The sequence below is a fragment of the Python bivittatus genome, unplaced genomic scaffold, assembly GCF_059951505.1.
Source record: "Python bivittatus isolate LINGU-HERP-01145 unplaced genomic scaffold, Pbiv_v1 ctg000690_np1212, whole genome shotgun sequence".
NCBI classification, from domain to species: Eukaryota; Metazoa; Chordata; class Lepidosauria; order Squamata; family Pythonidae; genus Python; species Python bivittatus.
This window is the reverse complement of record NW_028277096.1, coordinates 11,487,576-11,515,189: the sequence shown is the minus strand read 5'-3', so window position 1 is coordinate 11,515,189 and position 27,614 is coordinate 11,487,576. Positions and strand designations below refer to the sequence as shown.

Below are 27,614 nucleotides of genomic sequence, written 5' to 3'. Positions count from 1 at the left end.
GAACAAATGTATTTGCAATTATTATTTTGGGGATTAATCTGATTATTGGTGAGAAAACCATTAGGGTGCAAACGTCACACAAAGGCTAGAGGAATGAGAAAGAGGAGGAAGGGGATTTTGCTAATCACAGTGTCACTTAGCATGTGACATGCTTGCAATTATTTTCATGTTAAAACTCTAAATGCTAGTGATATTGGCTAAGATAGAGACAACAAGGGGCCATGAAACAGAGGTTAACTCCACCTCTAGAAAATCTAGAGATTTTGCAAACAGGGGGCACAAAGGAAATGCTGATACAGAGTTCTACACCTAATGCAAGGTTTGGGTACTTTCTGTAATGTCAGCCACATAAAAACAAAAATCATGGCACAGGGGAACTAAAGGTTTATGTAAAATAACATTAAGAACAAGTGTCAATCATTTATTGGTGACTGGAAACCTCTTATGGACTTTTTGTGTAAAAATGAAAAAAAATGAACTTGTGATTTATGGTTTTGATGATTAGACAGGATAGATTATAGAAAGAAGTAACTTTAGAGAGAGGTTAAAATATAATTGTACTTATAACTGCTGTGAAGAATATTGGAAACCACTGCTTTGTATCTTTTTTCTTTCTTTTCTATTTTTAACTTGCTTTCTTTTCTTGCACTTTTTGCTTTCTCTTTGCTTTCTTTTTCTCTTTTCTTCTTTACTTTATATTAGTTTGTATTAGTTTTTATCTTCTTTTTTAAAAATTTTAATAAAAATTATATATTCTTCCTGGAGTACAAGAGGACAAAGAATCAGGGGCCTTGGTTTTCTGTACACTCTGAAACACGCTGAGAAATATAACTTATGTGAAGTCCAGAGTAGATTTTGGAGAAGCCAAAGATGAATTTTCATTACAAATAAATAATTTTATATTCATTTCTAGCCTTCATGGACAGAAAGAAAAAAAACTGAAAAAAAAATTAAGGTAGCATCTGCTAGAATTACTGCAATTAGAAAGATTCTGGACAGTGAATGGGGGTGGGGGCAGAAATGATCTTTTTTACAACTCCCTGGTACTATCTGTCACCCACCAACAGGTACGGTCCCCTTTTTACAAATTTCATTTCTTGCTAGTTTGCAATTTAGAGTATCTCTTCTATTGTATATGGCACTGTCTTAAATTGTTAACATACCACCAAATGTTTTAATGGTTTTGTACCCTTCAACTCTGCAGCCTCAGTCAACTGGATGTATTTGTAGTTTACTCTGCTTACAGGGAACCTTTGACTTTTGGCTTTTCTGATTGCAGAATTACATACAATTAACTGGGATTCTTGCATGTAGCATGAAGTGATAATGCAAAGAAAAACCTACAGTCCCTTGTCTATAAGAACACCTTTTAACTGGGGACCACGTGATGTTGCACCAACATCATGGGATACTCAATCATATAATAAAAGTGAGCAGCTCTGCCATTCTAACAGCTTTCCATGTGCATGCATGTATATACACACCTACAATTATATTAAAAAATGTAAGCTGAATGTCAGAAAGTCAAATCTTTGGAGGCAAATTATAAAAGCATTTCAACTGCAGAGGAAAAAGCAAGCTTCTGAAATAACCTAACAGAAAAAAGGGATATCTAAAGAAGAGCCCAATTTCTGCATCCACTCTGGAATACTTTTTGATGATAATGAATTCACTGGACCCAATTTACACCTGCATTTGGCACTCTCACAGCAACCACACTTATGTTAACAGAATATCTGTAAGTAATATGGGTTGGTTAAATAGAGCCTGATATATTCAGAAATACTTAGATTTGCGGAAAGAAAAAATATAAATGTACTTTGGAACATGTATATGCAATTGATACCGAGTTTGTTCTCATCTCTTTGATCTCAGGAATTATAAGAATCATGGGGAAGATCACATTAATTGGGAAATTCCCACATTCAGGTTTATTCATCCTTAAGATGCTTTATTCATGTTTTATTCCCTCTTAATAAACAATGGTAAAATGTTACAGGTCCCTAACAGTTACTGTTTTTCTCTTCACCATAATGACCCCAACACTGAGGCAAGTTTAATAGTATGAGTTAACCATGACAAATAATGATTTTGTCAGGGAATGCTGGGTATTTCCCCTCAATATTTCTAGGATGATATGATCTGTTCTCTAGATGATGGCTGGTTAGAAATCCATTCTTAAATAATCCACTAATAAGTAAATTATCCTCTAGACTAGAGAAGCCTAATGTATTTATAAAAGTTGTTTGCTCATTCTGCACACTAACTTGATATTAGGCTATTCTAGTAAAATATGGATGACTAAACAACATGCAATTGCTGCTGTAAGAATTTACCAACATATGAATGCATACCATATAGATATAGTACCAATCAAGACTGGTTGGTCTGGAAGAAGCAGTGATGAATAAATCCACATAATTCAACCATGATATATTATACCCGGCTCTGAGAAGTTACCACATCATTTAGTTATCTGATTTTAATTACAGTTACTTTGGTCTCTCTGGGAATGGCACTGCTTACATTCTGGACAGCAGCACTGATCCCACAATCAGTGAATAAAGCTTCCATTAATGTATCTCATAAAACATGCCTCTAAGAACACATCTCAAATATCACCATATAAAGGATGGGGAGACTCTGGTGGAAACATATGCGGCATGCTGATGCCTGCAGAATCCACTGCGTCATTCCGTGCAGATGAAGTCTTAGGTCTTCATCTGGGTAAAACAAGCTGCTTTGATCTACATCTCCAGAAAGCTCCCAGCTTTCACACACTATTATACTCTTGGACATTTCACAATTTTACATTATTAAAACCTGCATAAATTGTTATTGAGAAATGACTGTTCCCAGGTTGATTTGGGATCTTTCTCTCTCTCTCTCTCTCTCTCTCAACTTACATGGCCAATGGAATATTCTCAAACAACGTTCTTCCATTTTTTCAAACCTAGAAATAACTCTTAATCAACTGGAAGCTGATATCAGTCACTAAAGGTTTGTTGCATGGGATGTGCACATCTTTTTTTCTACCTGTCTTTTTAGAAGACAAAACTCCAAAGTGGGTGATAGTAATGCAGGAACAATCCACCTGAGGCTGGGGTTTGACCCATTTTTGGCTTCTCTAATCCATCGCAATTAAAAGAGAGGAAAGAGAGAGTGTGCAACCCTGAATAATTGATTTTTTAAAATTTCCTTTGCAATAATCTTGGCATTTGGGAGGGCAGTTCTCTCAGGCTGAGGCCAGTGCTTTGTCTTCTTCTTTTGGGATGGAATGCAGGGAATGCAGAGGTTCAACAATTTCTGGGGAAGTGAACGGGTGAAGAATGAGAAAAATAAATCTAGCTAGTGTGAGGTTGGCTAGAGGGAAATGTGGGAAAATGACAGGTGGATTTGAATCTTTTGATTGTCTGTCTATCATTTATCTAGCCACCCCCTGAGCCAGTCTGGTGTAGTGGTGAAGGCACCAGGCTAGAAACTGGGAGACTGTGAGTTCTAATCTCACCTTAGGCTCGAAGCCAACTGGGGGACCTTGGTTCAGTCACTCTTTCTCAGCCCTAAGAAGAAGGCAATGGCAAACCATTTCTGAAAAACCTTACCAAGAAAACTGCAGGGACTAGTTCAGGCAGTTGCCAGGAGCCAAAAACTGTCTTGAAGGCGCAAAACAAAACAAAAACAAAAAACCACCTCTGCAAGCTTGCTGTGGCCCTGCTGCATCTATCCCCATCATCCATCCATCCATTTATGTACCTGACCATTAAATAAACTTGTGATAAAACTTAATTCTTAGTCAAGTCGTGTGATTCCTTGAAAAAGCAGCTGCAACAAAGTTTCTAAATGATGAGCACTTGGAATTAGTACCTACTGCAAGAAAGTCACTCATCATATGCGGAATGCGAAGATTGGGTGCACTGTACAAAGACCTGGGTCACTGAACAAATTTTGCACAAACCCTATTAATTATCTATATGCAAAGTATCCTCTGATTCGCTAAATAATTGCCATTGTGACTTTGTTCAGAATTAGCTATCTGACCTGGCTTTAAACATATTCCTGTTAGCAATGCAAGTGGAAAAAACAACATTTAAAACCCTTTTTCTATAACAATCAGAAATAGAAGAGAGAGAGAGAGAGAGAGAGAGGTTACCTAGGTTGTTGTCTGTGAGCACCTCCTTAACCCGCTTGGTGATGCCGTAGGTATCCAGTTCTGGCGACATGGCGACCAATTCCTGAATGCTGAGGGATGAATGGCCAGAGAGAGGCAATGGGGTTGTGCAGTGGGAATCTGAAGTAGATGCCTCGCTCGACTCCTGCAGCTTGCCTTCCTTACTGGTTTCAATGGCCGGACAGGGCTGCTGGACTAGTTCTGTCAAGCTTTTCACAGAGTCGCTGGAACTCATTGGGGAATCAGGAGCAGGACTGCAACTGGCAGAGGTCTTTGGGGTGCTTTCTGAAAATCAGCAGAGGGAAAGAGAAGGGAGAAACTTACTTTTAACAAAATAGTCCCTCATCCAGGTCTTGCTCCCAGACCCCTTGTTATTTACATAAAACCAAACAATTGCTGATGCTTGAAATGTACTCTTAACCTCTTCCCCTGTATCGGAAGTTTGTTTCCCCAATGTTTTCTCTCGTACAGCCCTTTCCTCGCACGCTATAATTTATTGTAAGATGCAGTATCTGCTCTTTGAGGTGTGTGAATGCAAGAAGTAACAGTAATAATAACAACAAAACCAAAAGCCAATGCTTTAAAGGGACACATGCAGCAATTCATGTAAAAATATACAACTTTTCAGAGTTAAAACCACCATGTCTAGCCAAGGGCTGCCTATATGTATCTGGCATCAACTCTTGAAGGCTCCAATACAGACTGGATCTAGAATGTTTTGCATGCAAAATCTATGGGCCCTTACCAATAATTTTTCCGTGGAAAATGTTTCAGGATTGTTATGCTGTATACAATAGACCTCACAGAGTATATCAGTAGTGTGATGCAAAGAAACATTTTTGAAGCCCAAGGATTTCATATTATTTACATACCAGGACTGAAGAGGAACATTCTGTTTTTCTAATTCAATAACTTTGCTTTAATATATTTAAAATATTTAAATGTATAATTCCAAAAAGAAAGATAAAGGAAAAAAGAAAAAAATTAAATCCATGCTGCATTTCATCTTCACAGATGAAGATGAAATGCAGATGAGATCCTTACCCGGCTGCCCCCACCAAATGAAGCAAAGCAGACAGCAACTAGAAAAAAGGGCTTTTTAGTAGCAGTGCCCTATTTACTGAATGGTTCATCTGCACTGCACTGGGTGAACATTTCATAATCTCCCAGAATATTATTTTGTTGATTTTAGTTGCTGTATATGGCAATGATGGTTTTTGATATGTAGACTATATTGGTTTATATTTTTATAACAGGTTTGTACATTTCTGGGGAACCGTGATTGTTGGATCAATTAAGAATTGCAGTAAGCAGATAGATTTAGATTTGCTGTTCTAAACTTTTTTTAAACTTAAATTACCAACGTTTTAGAAAAAAATATTTGTTACTTCTCTACTTCCTAAGTGTCTTTGTAAACATTAATAAGTTTCAGGTAATAACATGATGATTAAAAAGGTCTGGTCCATTCATTGATTCATTTATTGAGATATAAAGTCATCTCAACCACAGAAATAATTTCTTTTTTAAATTCCAAAAGGGAAATTTGGTTAGTGTTTTGCAGCAGATACAATAATTAATAAAATTGAATAAATTAAACTATTCTTTAATTGGTTAAGGTGCCCTAAGATTGTTATTTTCTGGAAAACACCATTTTTCAGCAAGCCCATTGAATGTGGAAAAAAAAAGGAGTATTTAGTGTCTTTTTACAAATCATAAAGTATCTGTAACAGAAGTGAATTTTTCTGTTCTGGGATAAAGCAAGAAATTCTACATTGCAAAAATGTTTATCTCGTTCTCCCCTGCTCCTGATAATATTTATCAGAATATAACTCATGTTCTGGTGTTCCTGTATCAAACATTTCTTGGTCCTTCTTACATCAGTAGTAATGTGCAGAAGGGGAAGGAGACAAACATAAAATAATGCACAAGAACATGGCCTACGTACTATGCAAGAAGCACTGAGATAATATTTCACTGACAACCTTCAGTCTCTTAATAAAAACAATCCAAAATTACCTGTTAATTTTAATGAATCAACCAGTGAATTAATAGTAGTCTTAATTACAAACTAAAACATTTTAGGCTGTATACAAAACAAACTAACAAAGCCTTTGACTTAAGCCCTAGAATTCTTTGGTTTTCTGTCAAGACAAAGAATTGCTCCCACTTACTGTGAGCAGACTCCACATATTTTAACTGCTATATGGCAGGCGGTTTTTTATCTAGTTTGTAGACAAGCTTAAAATGAAACAATATATTGCTTAATCAATCAATAATCTTTGGTCAATATACAAAAATGTGTCAAGATATTAATTTCTGACAGATTAGCAAGAAAAATGGTGTAGGAGATAGGAAAGTAATCAGGAAAATAATTTCTCATTAAGTAATCTGAGAGTGCTTTTCCCCTTTTTTGTTTACTAATAAAATATATTTATATGGGTTTTTTTTTTTAAAGTACACAGAGCTCTCAGGACAAACTGGCTGTCTGTTTTTTGAAAAGAACTATCATGGCAAATTTTCAGCTCATCTTAAACTGTGCTGATAATAAAGATATGATATTGTATATTCAAATGCTGTGATGTGTCTATACCTACAAAGGTCAGAATCATACAAGCCATGGTATTCCCTGTGACGCTCTATGGAAGTGAAAGTTGGACTTTGAAGAAGCAAGATAGGAAGAATATTGACACTTTTGAACTTTGGTGTTGGAGAAGACTCCTGAGAATACCATGGATAGCCAAGAAAACAAATCAATGGATCATCAACCAAATCAACCCAGAGTTCTCATTTGAGGCACAAATGACCAGGTCAGTTATCCTACTTTGGACACATTATGCAAAGACCGAACTCTCTGGAAAAGGCTATAATGCTGGGAAAGGTGGAAGGAGGGAGAAGAAGACGATGACCAGCAGCAAAGTGGATAGACTCAGTTATAGTGGTGATGAGTACACCATTGGGAAACTTGAAGAAATAGGTTAGGGATAGATTGTCATGGAGAAAATCTATCTATGTGGTCGCTAGGAGTCAAAAACGGAGTCAAAAACGACTTGATGGCACATAATCAATCACAAGAAAAATATTGCATGCATAATATTGTATTGTTATTATTACTATTCAATTTTGCATTTCAGTACAAATTGAGTCTGGCTATCTCAAGAAGTAATAATGAAGATTAATACACGCCTCTCCCTGAAGCAGTCTTCCACTAAATGGATCATACTAAATGTCTCGGACTATAATCCCCATCAGTGCCCCAGCCATCATAGACACTGGCCTCAAACTTCTCAAGAGATTCTGGTTAAGGACCCCTGCCCAGAGATCTAAAGGTTGACAGGAATGGGGCACAAATGTTTCTAGTCTAATACTGGCTGTGTCTTTACTGAACAAAAAGAACAGAGTGTTCATCCACTTCTTTTCCATGCATTGGCTTGATTTCCTGGCACGCTACCGGGGCTGAGAACAACACTGCTATAATTTGTGAGTGGCATTTGATTCCTCTGAGCTGCAGATTGCAAGTAAACCTGATGGAAGTGGAGTGTGGGGAAGGGCTTTGGATTTCTTTGTGCAGTTCATATTTGCTTTGGCTTGTTAGCCTTCTGTATTGGACTGAGTGAGCTCCAATAGCAGAGATGTTGCTCTATCTTGTCTATTCTCAGCAGCATCTGGTGGGATATGGGCAGGTAACAAAATATAATATACCAAAATAAATGACTAAACCTCTGCTCATCCTCAGTCAAGTATTTGCTTAAATAAGAACTTCTCATAATGCTGCCAAAGGACACAAAGAGTTACTTTGCTGTTTTTTTCCCCCCTTCTTCACCCAACATGTGGAATAATATTTACTTTGGGGAAAAGAAATGTGAATGGAGCAGAAACTCCAGATGTAAACTTCAGGAAATTGATACACATGCCAAGCAAAGTATTGGCAACTAAATACTGACAAGCTGGCTTTGTGCTAACTGCTGGAATTAAAAATCAAAACTGCAATTTTCATGTTCTATTTTTGAGATCTGTAGATATGAAACCCCAAAATAAAACCATGTATGCACACATACATATATTCTGGAGCCTCCACATGTGGCAACTGACTTGTGAATTTCACTCTAGTTGTTGAGTTCCATGCAACTTCAATCACAGGATGAACTTGTGAAACGAATGCCTTTAAAATGTGTTGCATGAGCTGGCCCTTAGAAAGCTTGCCCATATGTTACTTTTCCAATGAGGAATATGTCTGAACCTTACATTATTTTTAAAATTGTCTAGAAATAGTGACTATGAGAGACAGATGGCTCCCCCCTCCCCATTCTTGGTAGGTACAGCAATAATTTTAATACAGCAGGCAATCAACAGCACTTTCCCCCAATTTGGCACCCCCCAAATGTATTGGGGGCACCTGACTGGTTCTGAGGTTTGTGATCCAACACATGGCAGCTACAGTCCATGGAAGGCTGGGATATATCCTGAGCAGAAATGGATAAATCCTCAAGAGAGATGTGGCTTTCAAAAATGTTGGCTATGGCCCTAGAGTTCAGTGGCATAAATAAGGCAGAGGCAGCAGCTAACTTGGGCTCTCATCTGGATCTTCAATCTTTTTTTTAACCAAACAAACCTGGTTGAGGTCTGGTTGTGGGCTGACATGTACCTGTAGAGGAATCTAGCTATCTGCCCTAGAATGGCACAATGGGTAGCAAATGGAACAATAGGCAAAAGTGTGGGTGGGCATGGCAGAATAGGATGACCATTAGAGGCAGCAAAGAAATACAGAAAATTCCAACTCTTTGCTACCATATAGTAATTGTCTGATTCCTGCACCCCAAATCTGGTAGGACTAGTACTTAAGCAACTTCCCTCTCCATTTCTATTCTTCTTCCTCAAAGGCAGCTTGAATGTGCACTCCTAGGAACCAGAACAGGTCTACTCTCTCAAATATAGCCACACACTTTAACTAATGTTGGGATGGAGGCCCATCTGAAGCTTTGTTTTGGAGCCTAGAGAATTTAACTTACACCCTTGGTAAAACCCCTCCAAAAACTGTCTCCAAATTAATTTTTAAAGTGACTGAATGATTAAAAATTAGAAATGTCCATAAAACGTGTTTTGTTTTGCACATAGAAAAAAATACATTGTTCTACAAGGGTTTGGCCAAACTGGTTCTGGGCAGGTCATAGCTAGTCAAACTGAAACCTAGAAGCTCCGGGTTGTTCTAGGTTTCAGCCAAGACAAATTTTTGCCCAGTGTCTTCCCTTCCTTTCCCCTCTACCCCTAAATTCAAACATGGCATAACCAAACTGGCCAACATTTGCCTCTCTCCCCCCAAATTCCCCAACACCTTATATTTTCTTCTCCTCCCTGCTACCGTATACCTCGTATCACTGCCAGCTTTCCCTTTTCTTTGTTGCCTCCCATTCTGAAATGCCTGTGCTTGGAACATGCATGCTCTGGGTCATGCTTAGATCAAACATACAAGGTATGGATCGAAACAATGTTTTGGTCTGGGTGCATGGAATGCATAACTTGACTGTTCTGTGCATTGATTGGGCCAAGCACAGAAAGTCTGCACATTCTTATTAAATATACAGAAGATAATTGCATTTAATCAATTTAATATAATTGTATCTACATTTAATTTAAATTGAATCAAGTTTAATTTTTATCCTGGGAACACCCGTCATTTTGTCCTGACAACCTTGCAATTTTTTTCACAGGGTGGACCCCTAGCACTCCAACCAAAATGCAGTACTCTCTCTGAAAAAACACTAGACATTCCAGGTAATTGCAGGTGATGAGGCCAGATCAAAACTGAGCAGCCCACCACACCAGATCTGCTCTTGCTTTGAGAAACCTGATGAAGACTTTTTATTTCATCAAAAACCTGTCCTGTGTTAAAATTGATAGTCTACTATGCTGCTGTTACTGCCAAGTTTTCATAACAGTACTTCCAGAGGGGGGAAAAAACAACAACCAATGCAATACAGACAACGACAAACTAAATCAACCTTAAGAGGAGGAAACCTGCTCCTTAAGGGGAAGAAACCTATATTACCCCCCACCAAATTCATGTATCCCTTCATAGGGAAGTCATGCATGAACTGATTTTAAAGAATGGAATATATATAACTAATATGACGTGCTGAATATTTTATAGATGCAGCGTATATTTTGTCAAAACCAAAAGGTATGAGATGCTGTTAGTTATTCTTGACTCTATTACCAGGCTGACCTCTATGAAGCCCAGCACCCTAACTGGGTTTTCAGCCTTCAGAAATCCTTCTACCTAAGAATATCTGGTGAGGAATACTTACAAAGCTGCTTTTGAACCCAAAAGACCATAGTGAACATCCTGTTCAGGCATGGTACAAAGAGTGTCAGGCAAGGCATTTTTCAGGACAGCTTCTTAACCCTTACAGACATTCCAACTTAGGACTCAGGAATACAGTTTAAAAAACACAAATCTGAGCACAACCTCTTTAGTCACTATTCCATAGGAAGAGCCCTGGTAGATTAGTCCAAAGACCAAGCTGTCGCAGCGTCCAACGTCTTCCTTCCACCATAACCAAGCAAATGCTTTGAGGAACCAAGAACTGGACATGAGGGCAACAGCTTTTTCTTGCCACTGATTCCCTAGGAACAGTTACTGAGAAAGAACTTGTGATTATTTGCCCTCAAGATTTAATTGTCCATGTATCTACACTACCCAATCATCCTACTTTAAAACCATTTTTGCTTGTTTTCATCATCAACTGTAGTGGAGAAAACAAACCTAACTAAGAAAATGGAGGTTGTACCCTTTTCCTCCCTGCCCTTTGGACATGACCAGGGTCAAACCCAGTTCATCTCTTTGCCTAATCTTCTCAGACCCAAATTGACCCTCCCTGCCCCCAGACAAAGCCCCTGCAATCCCATCTAAACCAAAGAATAGAAGCCTCCTCACCAGCTCACAGTATAGCCCAAAGACAGCCCTAATAAGGGAATTGCAACACAGAGAATCCCAACCTTCCATCCTCTATCAGCTGATGAGCTCAACATTCCATCTCCTTTAACATGGACTTCCTCAGCTCTGCTGCCCTCCTGAAAAGCCCATTTTACCTAACAATAGAACTAACCCCAGGTACATTGATAAGGACCTGCTAGCTTCCCCAAACTAGCCAGCCAATCAGATCCCTAGGATTTCCCATCATATTGCCTTCAACTTCTATACAAATATTTGCTTTCCCATTGTTCAGGATCCCTCTTTCTTGTAGAGAAGGCACTCAACAATCATTGCAATAACCATAGCTCTTCTCCTCACTGTTGTGCTTCTTCTTTGGACTGAATCCATGATAAACACTTGTGACAGCAAATCCATTATTTGACTCAGCCTTCCCTAAGCTGGGCCCTTTCAGATGCAGAGCACATCTATGAACACCAACTAGCAGTCAGAAGACATGATGAAATCTCCTTAATCTCACAACACATGGACAGGCTCAACTACAGTTTCAACTGTGACCAAGCCAAATCCAAAAATGTTAGGGAATTCCTGGAACCTTGACATTCAGACAAATCAGCCATCAAAAGACAGAGAGATAAACCACATTTACACACCATTCAAGAGAGACAACAAAAAACCCAAGAAGGAAATACAAAGACTAGAACACATCCCTCCAGCAGCCAACACTCAGATAAGCAGAGATCAACACCAGGCAAACAGTCAGGCAGAAAACAATACCCTAATCAAGGAACCACCAAGGAGGAAACCACAGCTCCCCCAAAACTGGCAGGGCAAGCTACTATATATAAACAGGCAGCAAACCCTCACTCACACTGATGATGTTACCTAGTTGGGTAATGAAACATCCACAAACAAAGCTTAGAGAGCACTTTCAGATGCGTTTTGCACTATAGGTCCTAGAATTCTAATATGATGATGATAACAATGAAGATAAGGATGTGCCATCACGTTGGTCTTAACTCCTAACAACTGCATACACAAATTTAATCCAGAATAAACTGCCCTCAACCTGGCCTTTTAGGTCTCTCAATGGTGCATTCATTGTTGTTGTATTTGAGTCCACCCACCTTGCTTGCTAGGTGCATACTCTTTTTCTCTTTCCTTCCACTATTTCCAGCATTATGGACTTCTCAAAGGAGCTGAGTCTTTGCAAAATGTCCACAATACGATCATTTGAGCCTGGTTATTTGTGTCTTGAGTAACAACTCTGGACTGATTTGTTCTATGTTCCATTGTGTGTGTGTTTGTGTGGGTTGTATTCATACTATTCTCAAGAGTTTTCTTCAATACCAAAGTTCAGAATTATTAATACTCTTTCTGTCCTGCTTCTTCAAAGTCCAGATTCCCTCAGTTGATTGCAGTACCTGTTGTCATTAGCTTGGTCTTCTTCATATTTAATCTTACTCCTATTTGCTGACTGTGCTCCTTAACTTTCATTACTAGAAATTGAAACATGCAGATCATTTGCATTTTCAATTATCAGAATAGTGTATTCAGCATTACATAGATTATGATATTTCTTCCTCCAGTTTTAAAACCATGCTTGTCTTCTTCCAATCCAGATTTCCTCAATATATATTCAGCATATAGGGTAATTAAATAAGGAGAGAGTATCCAGCATTGCGTCTCTCCTTTGCTGACTTCAAGCCAGCCTGTTTCACCTTATTGTGTCTAGACTGGAGCTTCATGTCCAGTATACAGGTTTCAGATAAGGATAATAAGATGTTCTGGGATTTCCATTTTCCTAAGGACATTCAACAGCTTGATATGGTCAAGGAAACTGAAGGCCTTTCTATAATTGATGACACATATTTACTTCTTTTGGTATTCTTTGGCTTTCCCAATTATTCAGCATTCATCAGCCTTTTCTAAAACCAGCTTGAACATCAAACATTTCCCTTTCCATGTAGGGCTATAACCTTGTTGGATGATCCTAAGCATTAATTTGCTGAATGTGAAAATAAGAATATTGTACAATAATCTCTTAAGTTTCCTTTCTTTTCTACTGGCACGAAGGCTGACCTCTTCCAATCTATTGGTCACTATGTTGTTCTCCAGATTTGCTGTGTTGTTTCCCAGATTTGCAGATAATTTAGTTAGAACCCTTACTGATTCTTCTGTTGCTTGCCACACTCCTTTGATTTTTGTAGCCTTAACACTTGGTACTGACCAGCGTGCTGACCTAACTTCATCTTCCAGTATCAGAGGTTCTTGTAAACAGGGAATATCTTCTTAAGGGTTCTTGGATGGTGACATCCCTACTGTACAGAATTTCAGTACACTTCTTCCACCTTCATTTGATCTTCTCTGAATCAGTTACTATCTGTCCACTGGCATCCTTTAGCATAGCAATTCGAGGTTAAAACCTCCTTCTAAGATCCTTTGGAACACTGTCCTTTTTTTTCCTGTGTCTGTTTCCATCCTCAATGTTGTTATGGATGTCATTGTAATACTCCTTGTCTCTTCTAAAAGCTCTCTGAAACACTTTGTTCAGTTCCTTCCTGAGATCTTTCTCTTTCACTTCTCTTCCTGGTAATTTCTACTGTTTGTTTGACATCCAGTTAGTTTTGTTTCTTTGTTGGCAGTCTCCCTTCACATTTATCCTTAACAACATCTTTCATTTCATTCTACAGTTCCTCTGATTTCCCATCAACGAGGTTTTCAAAGCTATTCCTGATGTTCTCCTGCAGTACATTTTGAGGCTACACTCAAGACCATATTGTGGAAATTAGCAGAGTTCTTCTACTTTAGCTTTTCTTCGAACTTGCACATGTATACTTCATATATGTTTCACAGTCACTGGCCACATCTGCGAGCTCTTCCACCTTCTTGTACCAATAATATAGTCAAATTTGATTTCTGTGTGTTCCATCTGGTTCCATCTGATGTTCATATATATGTAGGTTTTGTTTAGGTTGTTTGAATAATGTGTTAGCAATGAAGAAAACACTTGCTTGTCAGAAACTGCTAAGTATTCTGCTTCATTTCTGTTTCCTAGGCCATATAATCAATCTACGTTTTCCTCTTTACTATTTCCAAGTTTGGCATTCCAGTCTCCAACTACAAGCAGCACATCTTGCTTGCATGTTCCGTCAGTAGAATTCTAAGATTGCACAACTGTAATTGCACACATTTGGAGAACGCCAACAAGAGGAGGATTGATTTAGACTATATGTTGAGTGAAGGATTTTCTTGCATCTCCAGGGGACCTCTTTCTAATCAGCATCATGTTCTGCAACTGCTAGTATTATAAGAAAGGGCAGTTGAGTGTAGGGGGATGGTTACTTCTTCTCTTTAACTATTTTCTCCAGCATACATACCATGGCCCAACTTCTTTATTTTATTTCTAAGAGGGCAAAGTTCTCGGCAAATCCTGGGATTAAGAATGTGGTAGGTAAAAAAGACTGAGAAGTATGGTAATAAAGCTACTAAAAGATTTGCATTGCTATTTAAAAATAGCAAATTATATTTAGAAAAGGTGTCTTGACATTCCCATAAGATTATTCTTAACTCAAGTAATTGCATTTTTTTTCTTCTTTAAATAGCCTATGAAAGATGCAAAGGAGATATCCTTCTTTTTCCTCTAAGCCATTGAAGTCCATATGTAATCTGCAGGGCAATAAGAATGCCACAGATCTAATTTCTTTTCTCTGCTTAGCTTCAGTTCGCTGTGCAGCTGCATCCAAAGCCCAACAAATGTTATTTCTGTATTGGAAGCAGTGAACCAGTGGTACTGTAAATTTGCCTTGATGCACCCATGCGAAGGACCAACTTGGCAGATCATCCATCTTGTTCACTGTACACTGTCAGGGATGGCATGAATTCCATACATGATAAACAGATTTTTTCCTCAGATCCTCGTCCTTTAACCCACTGCAAGGTCAAAATGATGGCTGCCTGATAAATAAAGCTGCATGCTTCTGGTTCAAATGTCCCCCACAATTTCATCCTCTATGCACGGTTATTTTGTAAAACAAACACACAAACACAAAGCACAGCTGCTACGAATCTTCCATACTCTTGCCGTTACTGTACAAACCCCATTGAGCAAACAATACTGCTAGTGGTGCTACAGAAACACGAGGAGGAGGACTGGGACACAGAGGAGAGAAAAATAAGTCAGATTACAAAGAAAGCATCCACCATAATTGCCACTTTTCAGCCTGGGTTTGTAAAATCCACAGGCAACACAACAATCTGCCTATTGCTGATTTATTTATTTATTTTTACATTACTTGGCTTTATTTCGTAAAGTCCCTGCATCAGGATGGAATGTCTACATAAAAACACTTTTTCCCCTCTTAAAGAATGTAAACATATTATTTGGAAAAAGACTGATGGAATCAATCTTCTGGGGGAAGAGAGGGATTGTGAGTTGCAAAGAAGCCGGGGGAGGGGGGACTAGAAGCTGAAAGCAGGCAGGAGCAAGCAGAGAAAAAGCACCCACAGAACGGCAGGGTGGCATAATCCAGCCCTAGGCAAGTGCAAAGCCTACTGGAATACAAAAGTACCTCTAAACGATGCTGGAATGACATCAAAGAAAGGAGGTGACGGAGCTCGTAATGCTCAGCCAATGTGATGCCAAAGGTCAGGCCTAGCCAGGCATGCAAATGTTAATACACTCCGTGCTCATTTCACACACAAAAAAATGATAATAAAAATGTTGCATTAAATCTCAAACTTGATTGGCAATTTTTCTTATGGCTTTTGGTACATCCAGGTGTTCACAGAGGATGTACAGTAGTCTTTTATATTTGGAAACCTCTATTCATTATAATTCAGTTTCTAAAAACAAAGGAAGGATCTAAAAAAGTGATGGTTCACTAGAGTGCAAATGTGTTAAATTTGAAGTACTGTAGGTCTGGCTGGAAAATGTCTTGATAACACCTTGGAAAATTTGGTTTTTGACTACCCACAGTAGTCACTGTGGAAGGCAGGCTGCAGTTCAACACATGTGAGTTCTTTTTACCCAGAATTCTTGCCTAGAAAGAACTAGGTGGGCGCTTCACTGGAAATATGTAAATAGCAGATAAGAAGTAAGATCGAGCCAAAAGCATCTTCCTGCCCAAATGGAGCTGCAATGTTTAACATGATGTTTGGGTGAACTGGTTCACCCCTTTTATGGAGCAGGGTAGCTAAAGGCTTACTCAGATGAGAGGGGAACCTTCTCTATTATTATCTTTGGAAAATGCTAAGAAATATTTTCTTTCCTTGCAAAATGCTATCTATAGTAGACCTGGATTTGCAGAATCCCTTGTCTTCTCCTGGTACAGGTCCGATATTTTTAAAAAGCCAGAGTGGTATTTTTAACAAGTTAAGAAATGATCTGCTGCCACTGCATGCCCCCATTCTTGCCATATTCTCTCCACCCCCCAAATTAAATGAACCTCTTTGCTACCTATTTTCTGTAATTTGCCATCCATGAATGCTACAAGAGATATGCAACCATTGTCCAAGCAATTCTAAGTATTTATTGTACAGATCTCTTGCTTTTCCGTGTTCTGCTATGGTTTAATTACATAACGAAAACAAATCAGGTGCTCTGTATCAGATGACCTGAATCAGTCCAATTTGCCCTCTCAGGGTCATAAGTAAGATTGCCTAGTAAAATGATCAATACTTATTTGTTCAGGTTAAAGGCTGCTACAAAAAAGGCAGTACATGAAATGATGAACTATAAATCAAACAAAGCAGAGGAGAGAAAAAAAATTAAAAACCTGAACATTGAAGACCTGACTGGTTCATTTGAATGACTACGTGAATTCTGTCTTTACTGCTTCCCAGCACTCCATCTCCCAGCATTGCAGCCCCAAGAGATGGGGTTTTCTAACATCTCCATTCTGCCATCCTTGGTTCAGGGGTATCCTAGTTCCCAAGGAAAGCAAAACCCTCCTCTCCTTTGAGTCTATAGATGTTTCTCTTTCCTTCCTCCAAGCCAATTCATTTGTTGTCCTTTGAAGCACTTCCCAAACTGCCCATCCTCTGCAAGGTATGGTAGCTCTATGGGTTGATCTTCCCTTTGTTCATGAGTACTTGAATGCTAAATTAAAATTCTCTAACAGAGTGGATGCTGGACATTGTCTCATCCTGACGACATTTTTAAAGTATTCTGTGATCTAAATCCACCTGGGGGCCATGTCTAATCTTTGGTTTTAAAGCAATCAATAATTGCTCAATGAAGAGGGCTTCTTTAGATAATTTACCTTCTTCATTTAAATTGTATTTCTAATAATAGGTTATTAGGTATACAGGTAACATACAGGTAACATTAAGTATACAGGTAATATCCCACATACCTACCTTACTTAACATACAGCTGTTTTACTATATCTTTATTTCACTTTCAAAGGGGACTTCATATTTTGTTAACACAATTCTGGGGGATTCTTAGACTTCCCATCTACAATTTATTTTTGAATCACCTCAACATCTGCCTCATTCCCCAATCTCATGGAAATTACAGAGATCCTAATGGGTGTTTTAGGTTTTGTGCTATCAGCTTTGAAGTTCTTTGGGATTAATTCTACTTCTATATTTGCCATGACGCCCCTCTATTAAAGACTCCATTAATATTAAGGAAAAAAATGAAGATATTTTAAACACCCAGTAATCTTTCCTCCAGAACACCTTTACAGAGAATGGTAAAATAATTCGTAAGATAAAAGTAGAAATATACACAGACAATTGCCATGCTTTACAGAAAAACATTACCAAAAAAAATCAAGTCTGAAAAATGAAACTGAATATTCTACATTCCTGGAACAAATATATGCCTCACCACAACAGTGTTGAACAGGCTCAGGAGTGCAGTCCAGCCATAACAGAGGCTTTTCAGGGTACATTTGCCCAACACCCATCACTCAGTTCACTTGACAAGACAAAGAGGCCAGATGTAATGATTAGAAAAGAGCAGTGGATGGAAACCAAAGGGTAGAGGCTGGAAAATGATAACAGCAGGAAAGTTGCAGTACAAAGATCTGTTGCTACAGCTAAGCAACAAAGAGGCAGATTTTTTTTTGCCAATGACATATATCTATATCTATGATGGGTACCAGCAGCTTTAAGTTTAGAAGTAATGAGGATGTATGTATCACACGTTAGCTGAGTAATGTCCTAAAATGCGTAAAACAAATAGTTCTCTGGATGAGTCTGCACGAAAAGAAATTGCTCATACAAGTATGACCCATGATTGTTTCATTTAAAAAAATTTGACTACATGTGGGGAGCCATCTGCATAAGAAAGCCGCAAGGGTCTTTCAAGCAACACAGAAATGCTACCATGAATAAATGGACTGCATGATCCTCACTTTCTTTCAGTTAAACCTCAGTGTTCTCAAAATTCTCGGCTAACAGAAATGGGAAGCTTAAGATGCAACTTGATAATCAAGTTCCTCCTTCAGAACATAATGGTTTTAATTACTAGCGGATGTGTCATTTTCTTCCTGTCTTTACAGTATCTCAATGGTTGAGCACATGATAAGCAGACAAGAACTCTCACATTTAATTCAGGGCATTTTCAGTTAAAAAAGAATTAGGGGGGCATCTACATAAAAGTTTGACACTGCAATATCTGATTCACTCTTGAGGCACTCAACAGTCTCCCTAAGTTATCTTCTGGAGGTTGTTTTCCTAAACATTCCATTTTCTCCAAGACTGATTTTAATGAAGGCTCTTTTGGAAACCGTAGTTTACATGAGCTACTGAAAAGGGTATGCTTTGATTTATGATATTATGATTTGCTTGTGAAATGATCACAAGTCCAGCTACATGGAGACATGTCATGGGGACAGAGCAGATGTAGCCCACTGTTGAATGCAATGGAAGAGTATGGCTGAGAGGAGAAATCCTTTCATCTAATGGGAAGGGTGCTATTAAGGCTTAATTTTAACGAGTTGCTAAGGAAACAAATGTTCTGCTCTGAATTGTCCTGGGGAAAGGATCTGCAACCAAAAAGTAGAGATATGTTTTATTATGTATTTACTGGAGTTATTTCCCCACTGTGCACCAATGAAGAAGCCAAATGAATGAAGAAGCAAAGCTGCAGACAGTCATAAATGTGGAGGTTAGCATGCAGTTATGGACTTAAAAAAAAAAAGCAATTTGAGGCAACAGCAATTGAATCATGCTACAATTTAGGCAAAATATATTTCCTTTGCAAGCCAAAAAAAAAAAAAAAAAAGCCTGAGAACTTTTTGTCCGTATTTATAAATGAACTGATCTAAACAACATTTTGCTGACTATATGGAAATTAGAACATAATTATCTTTTGAGCTTTTTTTTTTCTTTTCCAGAGGAAAAAATAAATTCAGCTATTGGTTCAAAAATGGCATGCAAAAATGTATACATATAAAAGAAAGATGCATACAATAATGAGCATGTCAAGAAATTCTGCACTGAAAAATAAATGTGCTATAGCATGATTCTACCCTTCGAGTCCAGATGGTGGCTTGCCTGCCCCCTTAGTGACAGTAGGAGATAGCTTTTCTCCCCAGTAACAGCTAACCCCTCTCTACCCACAGAACAGAGAAAGTTTCTAGATTATATATAAGTGGAAAAGGCTTTCTTAAGATCACTAAAGTAATGTTTCCTCACTCTTTATTTTTTACAGATCCCCAGAGACAGTAATGTGTTGGGAATCTGGAGCATTGCATTCTTAACACTTCAGAAGGGTGCAAGCATAGAAAAGGGTAGAAAACATTAAAACAATATTCCCTCCTTCTAAATATTTCAAACACAAAATGCTGGGAGAAAAAAGGTCTACAAAATCTACCTCCTTACTCTTCCTTCTTCTCAAAACAACATATAGATAACTGCCACATTCCCTATTAACTAGAGCAGTAAAAAGCAGAGCTACTGCAATTTATCAAAAACTGCCTATACTTGATATGATCCACTATTTAAATTCCAGGGAACAACACTCAATTTCCAGTAATAATAACCCAAATTCCATTTAGTGTTCATTTGAGCAGTCAGGATAAAGTCATTTCTTATTATCTTCCCACTGTGTAAAAAATAGCTTGAAGGTACGAAGTCAGCAAGCATTTTCACCAAAAAGTAATTATCAGGAGTGACATTTTTACTGCTGGCGTGCCATAAGGCGAGCCATGTATTTGGAAGGACAACTTGCTGAAGCAAAATGACAGGCAGTGCCGTGACATTCCAGCAAACCCCAGACAGTATTTTCCTGGCGGTTGGGTTTGATGGACCACTTCTCATTAAGTCCAGGGTCTAGGCTTCAGGTTCATGCCAACCTAGTCAAATCCAAGAATAATGTATAAATTAACACTGGAGGGTGGGAAGGACTGACTGGAGAGGGCAAGCAGCTGTTCAGAATGGTACCAGAAAGGTTCCAAACTCTGGCTATTGCTTCAGACAGAACTCAGGGGTGAAAAACAAGGAAGTAAAAAAAAAAAAAAAAAATTAAAATGGCATCTGTGATTGGGCAGTTGTGGCCATCTTGACTTTGGATGACCCATGGATGCCCCTGACTCAGAAACACAAGTTGAGCCATTATTTGTCAGCCCTTCAAGGTAGACCACACTAGGAAACCAAAGTCATGCAGACCAATACTACTTTTATTATAAAGTTATTGTAATAGAATCTTGCAAGTCTGAATATGCTTCCCCCCCTTCCTTTATCTTTGTGAGAACTAGGGGGGTCTTGTTTGAGATGTTTTCTCAGGTTACAGTTCTGCTCCGGACTCAGATTCCTTGTATCTGGCCACTGTCTTGGTAGTGGCTCTTCCTTCTGTCCCTCAAGGTTATTCCTTCTTCCCATTACAGTATCTTAAAGGTAAGGGGAGAAATCTAAGTGGCACAGCAATGGTTTGCCAATGTTTTCCTATGTGCACTTGATGGCCTGTCAAGGAGCCTTGACATGGCTGCCATGGAACCCCTCTGTGTCTGCAAAATGGTGGGTGGCATATCCTAAGTTGCACATGCACTTCGGAATCCAGGCTTATTACTATCACATAAAAAATTGGAGAGTGGAACCTAAAACATACCCAATATGGCTGTGTGTGGCAGGGAAAAGGCGTCAGTGGCAGACAAAAAAGTCTTGTGGAGAGGGCATCTGCCTTTACTGGACTTCCAGTGTCCCCAGAGCATAGCTGGAAAAGTACTAAGTGAGAAGGTGGGAAGCACTCTGGCAGGAATGCTGCCTTTTTCTGAAAAGTCAAATGAGTCAAGTTAAGGGACTGTGAGGGAAGATGGAGAAAAAATGTGTTAATGTACGTGTGTTTGTGTGTGTAAGGGCGGGGGAGAGATTATCAGTGTGGAGAACCCAGGACTGTACCATCTTTTTGCTATGTTATAGTTAAGATTTACTTAATGCAAAACAATGGGTAAGCGTAACGTCTCAAGCAGAACTGATAGGCAGCAACTAAATCTGTTAGGATCTGTCCCATTCACAGATGTTTGACTATTTTCTGAAAGTTCCTCTCTCTGTATTTGAAATATTCTTGCTATCTGACCAAAGCCTAGCCAGAACAAATCTTAGCCTACTTTGCCTCACTGGGTTGTTTTGAGAATACAGTATGAAGTCAGTGTACAAACTCAATGAAAGAATAAAAAAAGATAATATTACAGAATTGTGGAGTTAAAACAGATCCTACAGATGACATAGTCCAGCCCTCTGGTGCACAAGAAAATCAAATAAACCAGCTTTGAGAGGTAGCTGCCCAGCTCTTCTTGTAGACTGCTCCACTACTGTACAGATCTCACTGTAAGGAGGCTTTTCCTTACATTTAAACAAAATCTAGGTAGCTGCAACTTGTGCCCACTATTTCTGGTCCTAGTTTTGGTGGCAATGGAAAATAATTCCTGACAACCTTCAGTTACGGGACCCTTTTATGTACCTGAACATGGATATCCTATTTCCCCTCAGTGTTTGTTTGTTTGTTTCTTTATATTTCAAATTTAGATACCGCCCACCTCACAAAAAAGTGACTCTGGTGTTCCCCTCAGTGCTCAAGGCTGAACATCCTAAGTTCCTTCAATCTGTCCTCATACAGCATGTCCTCAAGGCTCTGAACCCTCCTATTCTAACATGTCAATTTTCTTCTGGAAATGTGTTCCTCAGAATTGTACACAGTAATAAAAGTTTTTTTAAAATCTATTCTGACATGTTTCACTCAGTGTGCGGGATGTCAAGTATTATTTTTTAACGACCATTTTGGGAGGACAGGAGAGCCTAAGTCCAGACGCTGTTCTGACTATAAGTTTTTGTATTCTTGATTTTTAATGTAATATATTGTTCTGTCATATGCTGTGAGCCAAGAGTCTACTCATGATTGTGGGATATAAATGTGATTGATTAATAGATATATAAATAAAATTTCCAGTTGCATGGCTTAAGCCAAGTGTCACAGCAGAGCTATGCTCATATCTTGCCACACTCTCCATCAAAATAATGGGCATCAAAAACTAGAGAAAAATTTCTACTGGTGGGACTCCATGAGTTGGAAAGAGCCATCCAAGGTATATAGACCAGCCTCCCCTGCTTGATACAAGATATCTAGATTCAGAGTTAGAGAACCCTCCCAGATGGCTGCCTTGTTTCTGCTTGGGAAAAAAAAATCTCTAGTAGGCTACCATCCTCTGAATTAACTGGTTTCATTATCAAACCAGTAGGAAGTTTCTCCAAAGTTCATCCCAAATCTATCTTTCAGGAATGTAAGCCCATAAAATGTAGTCCTGTCTCCAGAATGAACAAAGAACAAGATTCTACCTCCTCTAGGGGAGGATCCTATAAGTGGTTAAGTGTGGCTTCATCTCCCACCCAGTTCTATCTTCAGCCTTTCTTCACAGGACCTCCTAATAATATTCACACCTTCCTCTGGACACAGATTTGTCTACATTCTTCTAAGGGGCATGAATACCAACCAAGTTATTTCTGAATACTACAGCCCTCTATTCTGCTAAAAATCCCATTACTGACTTCTTTATAACTATTAACTTATCTAGTCTAGCATAATGTAATGTCCTACCTCCCCATTGGAGAGAAGATTTTACAACGAAAGGGCATTCTCATACACTCCCTGGCCACCTCAAAACCAAATGCACAGAACATGGCATCGGAAGGTCCCCTTAAGAATTTCCCCCAAATTCTCTTCTTTTTTCAAAGAAAAATTTAAAGCAAATTCACTTTTCTCAAATGGAATGAAAACTGTTAAAACTACACAGTGTAGTTCAGCGTACTTTTTTTTTCCTAAAAAAAAATTTAAAAAGCTCCCAAGTTCTCAAACAGAATCCTTTATCCAGTCCTGCAATTTGGGATTATTTAACTGGAGATGTTGGGGATTGAACCCGGAATCTGCTGCATTCAAGACAAATGCTCAGCCAGCACAGATTCTGTTCCTCCCACTTCTAGCGTTACACCCATTTTAGCTGAATGTCTAACACTTTACCACAGGACAGTGGAGTTAACGGAGTGATCTGGCTTTGTAACATTCCATGAAGTACTTGCCTTCTGGCTTCTGAGACACGGTGTTAGTTCCACAGTCTTCCCAATAGCCTAACAGATGTTCTGATACATTATTTTACACATGCTCACAGAGACACTATCCTTGCTTTCCTGAAATTGTGAAATTTGTGATTTAAAAAAAAAAAAATCTGTTGAGAGAGGGTACTTAAATGTAGGACAGTCGGTAAAAAGTAATTTATCATCTTCCTGCTTCGGTAGGCACACTACCAGCCAACTCTCTTTCCACATTCATCATGCAATCAGCCCATTATTTGCATATTAATCAGGCAGTGGACCATGAATGAACAGCATCTCAGCCAACTGCTGCACCATCTCAGGAGGAAGGCTCAGTAATTATCATAGATCAGTGTTATGATGTGGTAATTGATTATAACATCTTTCAGTTGTCCCTGGGGAGTCCCAGTGCTAGCCTAGCTCAGGGCCCAAATTTCTACATGGATATTCTCCCCCTCTCTCTCTTTCTCCCATTAAGAAAGAGAAGGACAACTGTCTTCTTTTGCTTTCCCCCTGCCTTTCCATGGGCCCCCTCCCCAACACTGGTAATTAGTGTACGTTTTAAACTTTATTTTAAATAAATCAAGGTTGAGAGGGTGGCAGAAAATTAATTCTCTCAGAACAGATTATCAAAACATAATGAGAAATTCTGCAAACTGCAGTGAAACCAATGGGAGGCCATGCAAGCCGGTTTACATCAGATAACTTCCCAGTAAATCACTGTTAAAGCTATTTATTATTTATATAGCACCTAAAGTTTCCAGGCACTGTACAAAGATTTAAAAAACAAGCAGGGCCATGTTGACAATTTTATAATCTAATTATAGGCATGAGAGGAAGGGGTGGGGGTCGGAGGAAGGCACGACAACAGTAAAGAATACAGAACAAGGCTGATACAGGACCCTCCAGTCTAGACTCCTGTTTCCTATTGTAGTTATAGTTCCTGTGGGACTGAATTTAACCCAAAGGAACACAACCCTGAATTTAAGACAAGCCTTCCCCCCCCACCCCGGTTCAAAAGGAAAGAAAAATTATCCAGGATCCCTCACCTCTTTACATTACTAGATTCTTATTACCTTTAAGACAACCTTCCCATTTTAATGTGGGGGAAAAATCTATTTTTAGATAGAGTAGTTAACAGACTTTAGATCTTAAAGATGTAACCATTTTGGCTATAGTACCTGATAGCTTTATCCTTTATGAATTGATGAAAGATGCTCTTTCAAAGCATCTAAATGGAGACCAGCCAGGAAGCTTCACCATTTACCTGTGTATTGGGAAAAGAACCCTTTCACTGGGTTTTGATATAATGAGAGACAGACAATAAGACCTATATAATGTACTACTTGTTTTGACAGTAAACCATTGTTAAGTTTCTGAGACAATCAGTATTTCTAATGGAGCTGATTAGGGCTACCATATCTAACCTGCTAAACAAACAAACAAACAAATAAATAAAATAATAAAATTAAATATAAAAATTAAAATTAAAAAAAATCCAGATAATCATTAGATGGCAGCAAACAGCTGGAGTTCTCTGCATGTTTGCTGTTATCTAATGGTCATTGAGATTTCTGCAGGACAGATGTAACAGTCCTATAAAGAGGAAAACTTTTTCACCCATGAAATTGGATCACTTGCTGCTTGTTTTCCTAGAAGTAAAAAAACCCCACAAATGTTTAATTCAGTCTTTTGCAGTGTTGGGTAGGCAAGTTGGTTGGAAATTCTGAGACATTTAGCCCAGCACATTTAGAAGTCACCACGTTGAGCAAGGCTGGTTCTAACTGCTGGTTCCTAATGAGGAAGGTGCTCTAAATTTTTAACAACTTTTACTCCCTTTTTCATTTACATGATACTTTTGTGGAGATGAATTAGCACAATAAGTAAAGATGGCTACACCTCACAATTTATATGAACAGGTTGTGTTAACAGGTCTTTGCAACAGTTAACATGACAGGATGTTCTTATCTACAATCCCAGTGAAATCAGTGATGATCTGCTACTGGATGTTGACATCTGGTCACTCTCCACCTTCCTACATTGGCTTACTGAATATGCCCTTCCCGTCCTTGCCTCCCAACATAAAATAAAATAAAACCCTGCAAGCTCTGAGGATAGTAATTGCAAAGTTTTTGTACAAAAGGCAGTTTTCACTGCTTTATTTAGGTACCAACTGACAGACTAATTCTTGTCCCTTCAGCAAAAGGGCAAACGCAACATCTGCCAGTTGATTGGCACTATTTTTAGGATCCAAGTTCCAAATAGGAAGATGTGGGGGAAGTTGGGGGGAAGGGGAAGAGAATCAGATATGGAACAAAAGCAACAGTTGAATCTATAATGATTTACGTTGGGAAAATGTAAGAACAGTGGTAGTGAGGAAAGAGAAAAGGAGTAATAATTTTGCCACTTGTTCTTAATATAACCTTTTTTCTTTTCTTTTCTTTTAAATATGACCCTTTTTCTAAAGGTAGGTGTTATTGCAGGGGAATGTGTGTGTGTGTTGGGGGGGGGATCTGTTGTTCTGAGGAACATTTGCTATGTCAAAATGCCAAAGTAAGGAGGATTTCAGCCCAATCAAATGTGTATCTCAGCTGTACCTCTTCAGATCCCTGAAAGAAGCCCAAATTCCCTGCATGCAGAAACAAGAGTGACCAGGAGAACAGTAGGCTACTATCTTTCCTGCTAACTTGCTAGTTTTCCACGTCAGAGGAACAGCGTGTACAAAGAAGCCATTAGCAACAAGAATCCAGCATACAGTATATGAAGTGTCATGGTCTAGACCAGTGTTTCTTAACCTCAGCATGGCTGGGGAATTCTGGGAGTTGAAGCCCACACATCTTAGAGTTGCTGAGGTTGAGGAATACTGGTCTAGACTGATCATTTCAGTGAGATCTCTTCTGTAAGGATAGATAATATTTCAGTGAAATAAATGGTTAAGTTGCTGCCAGGTATTTCCTCTCCAGGTATGTCTGTCTGTCTGTCTGTCTGTCTGTCTGTCTGTCTGTCTGTCTATCTATCTATCTGAAAGACTTGCCTTTTAAATACAGTATTGCTCTGGAAACTGATTTCCCTATAGAGTCAGAAAAAAGGTTTACACGGAGTCTTTTCCCCTATACAATAAGTCCCCAAAGTGGAACATTCAAAAGATGTTGAAAAGATGTAAGCTCCTATTTTCTGACTCAAATGGAAAGGATCAGCTTTCCCGTATGATTCTGCTACATATAAACTGGGGCCAAGGTATGCAGAAGAAAGTTGTAGCATTCTAGATTTTATGCTGCTGCACTGCAGATACAGGATGGAGGTAGGGATCAGATTGTTTAGATGTTCCTTTGCATCTTATTCCCCAAGTCTGTAATGGTTTGTGGGAAAGACCTTGGGGGTGGGTGAAGAGATGCTGCCTAGGACACGGTCAGATAAGAGACAACATAGCTTGCAGGTGCACAGTGGGCAGAGCAAAAGGCTCAGAAGAAACCCTCCCTAAGTTCTCAGGTTGTAAAGATGAAGGCGGGAGAAGTGTACTTTCAGACTTGCAAGATTCTGTTAATGTAGCTTTACAATAAAGTAGAATTAGTTTATCTGGTCATGTTTCCTGTCTGGTCTACCTGGTAAGTCTGACAAAGTCATAAAGTTGTAGTGAGAAAAGTTTAGTATGTCCACTTGCTACATATACAACTATGCAGGGCCTTTTTACATGGAGGCACATTTGAAGGCTAACTCCCAATTAGCTGAGAGAGACTGACAGCTGTATAGATATGTAGTGAAATCGAGTAAAACAGTCTTGTCCTGTGAATAATTCTTGCATGCTTTCAAATTCATGTAGAGGGAATAGGGAATTGCAGGAGGAAGAGCTGCAACCAAGGCAACAGTCAGATAAGAGAGGCTTGAGCCTGGGCTAAGAAATTAGTTTGAGTAAACATCTCAGACAGGCCCTTCCCTAGTTCACACAAAGATAAAGTGAGGCACAGGGAAGCACATTCAGAC

At 38.8% G+C, this 27,614-nt stretch overlaps 1 protein-coding gene across 2 annotated transcripts in view; it reads right to left on the bottom strand.

Annotated features, from left to right (window-relative positions):
• CUX1 (cut like homeobox 1) overlaps positions 1-27,614 on the bottom strand; it is a 317,286-nt gene that overhangs the window by 61,000 nt on the left and 228,672 nt on the right. The window contains exon 21 of one of the 2 annotated variants that reach the window (XM_007421772.4): positions 4,151-4,453. The exons of the other annotated variant lie outside the window; for it this stretch is intronic. Coding sequence (XP_007421834.1) covers positions 4,151-4,453 — 303 coding nt within the window. The remainder of the gene's footprint in view (positions 1-4,150; positions 4,454-27,614) is intronic. 2 annotated transcript variants of the gene reach the window in all.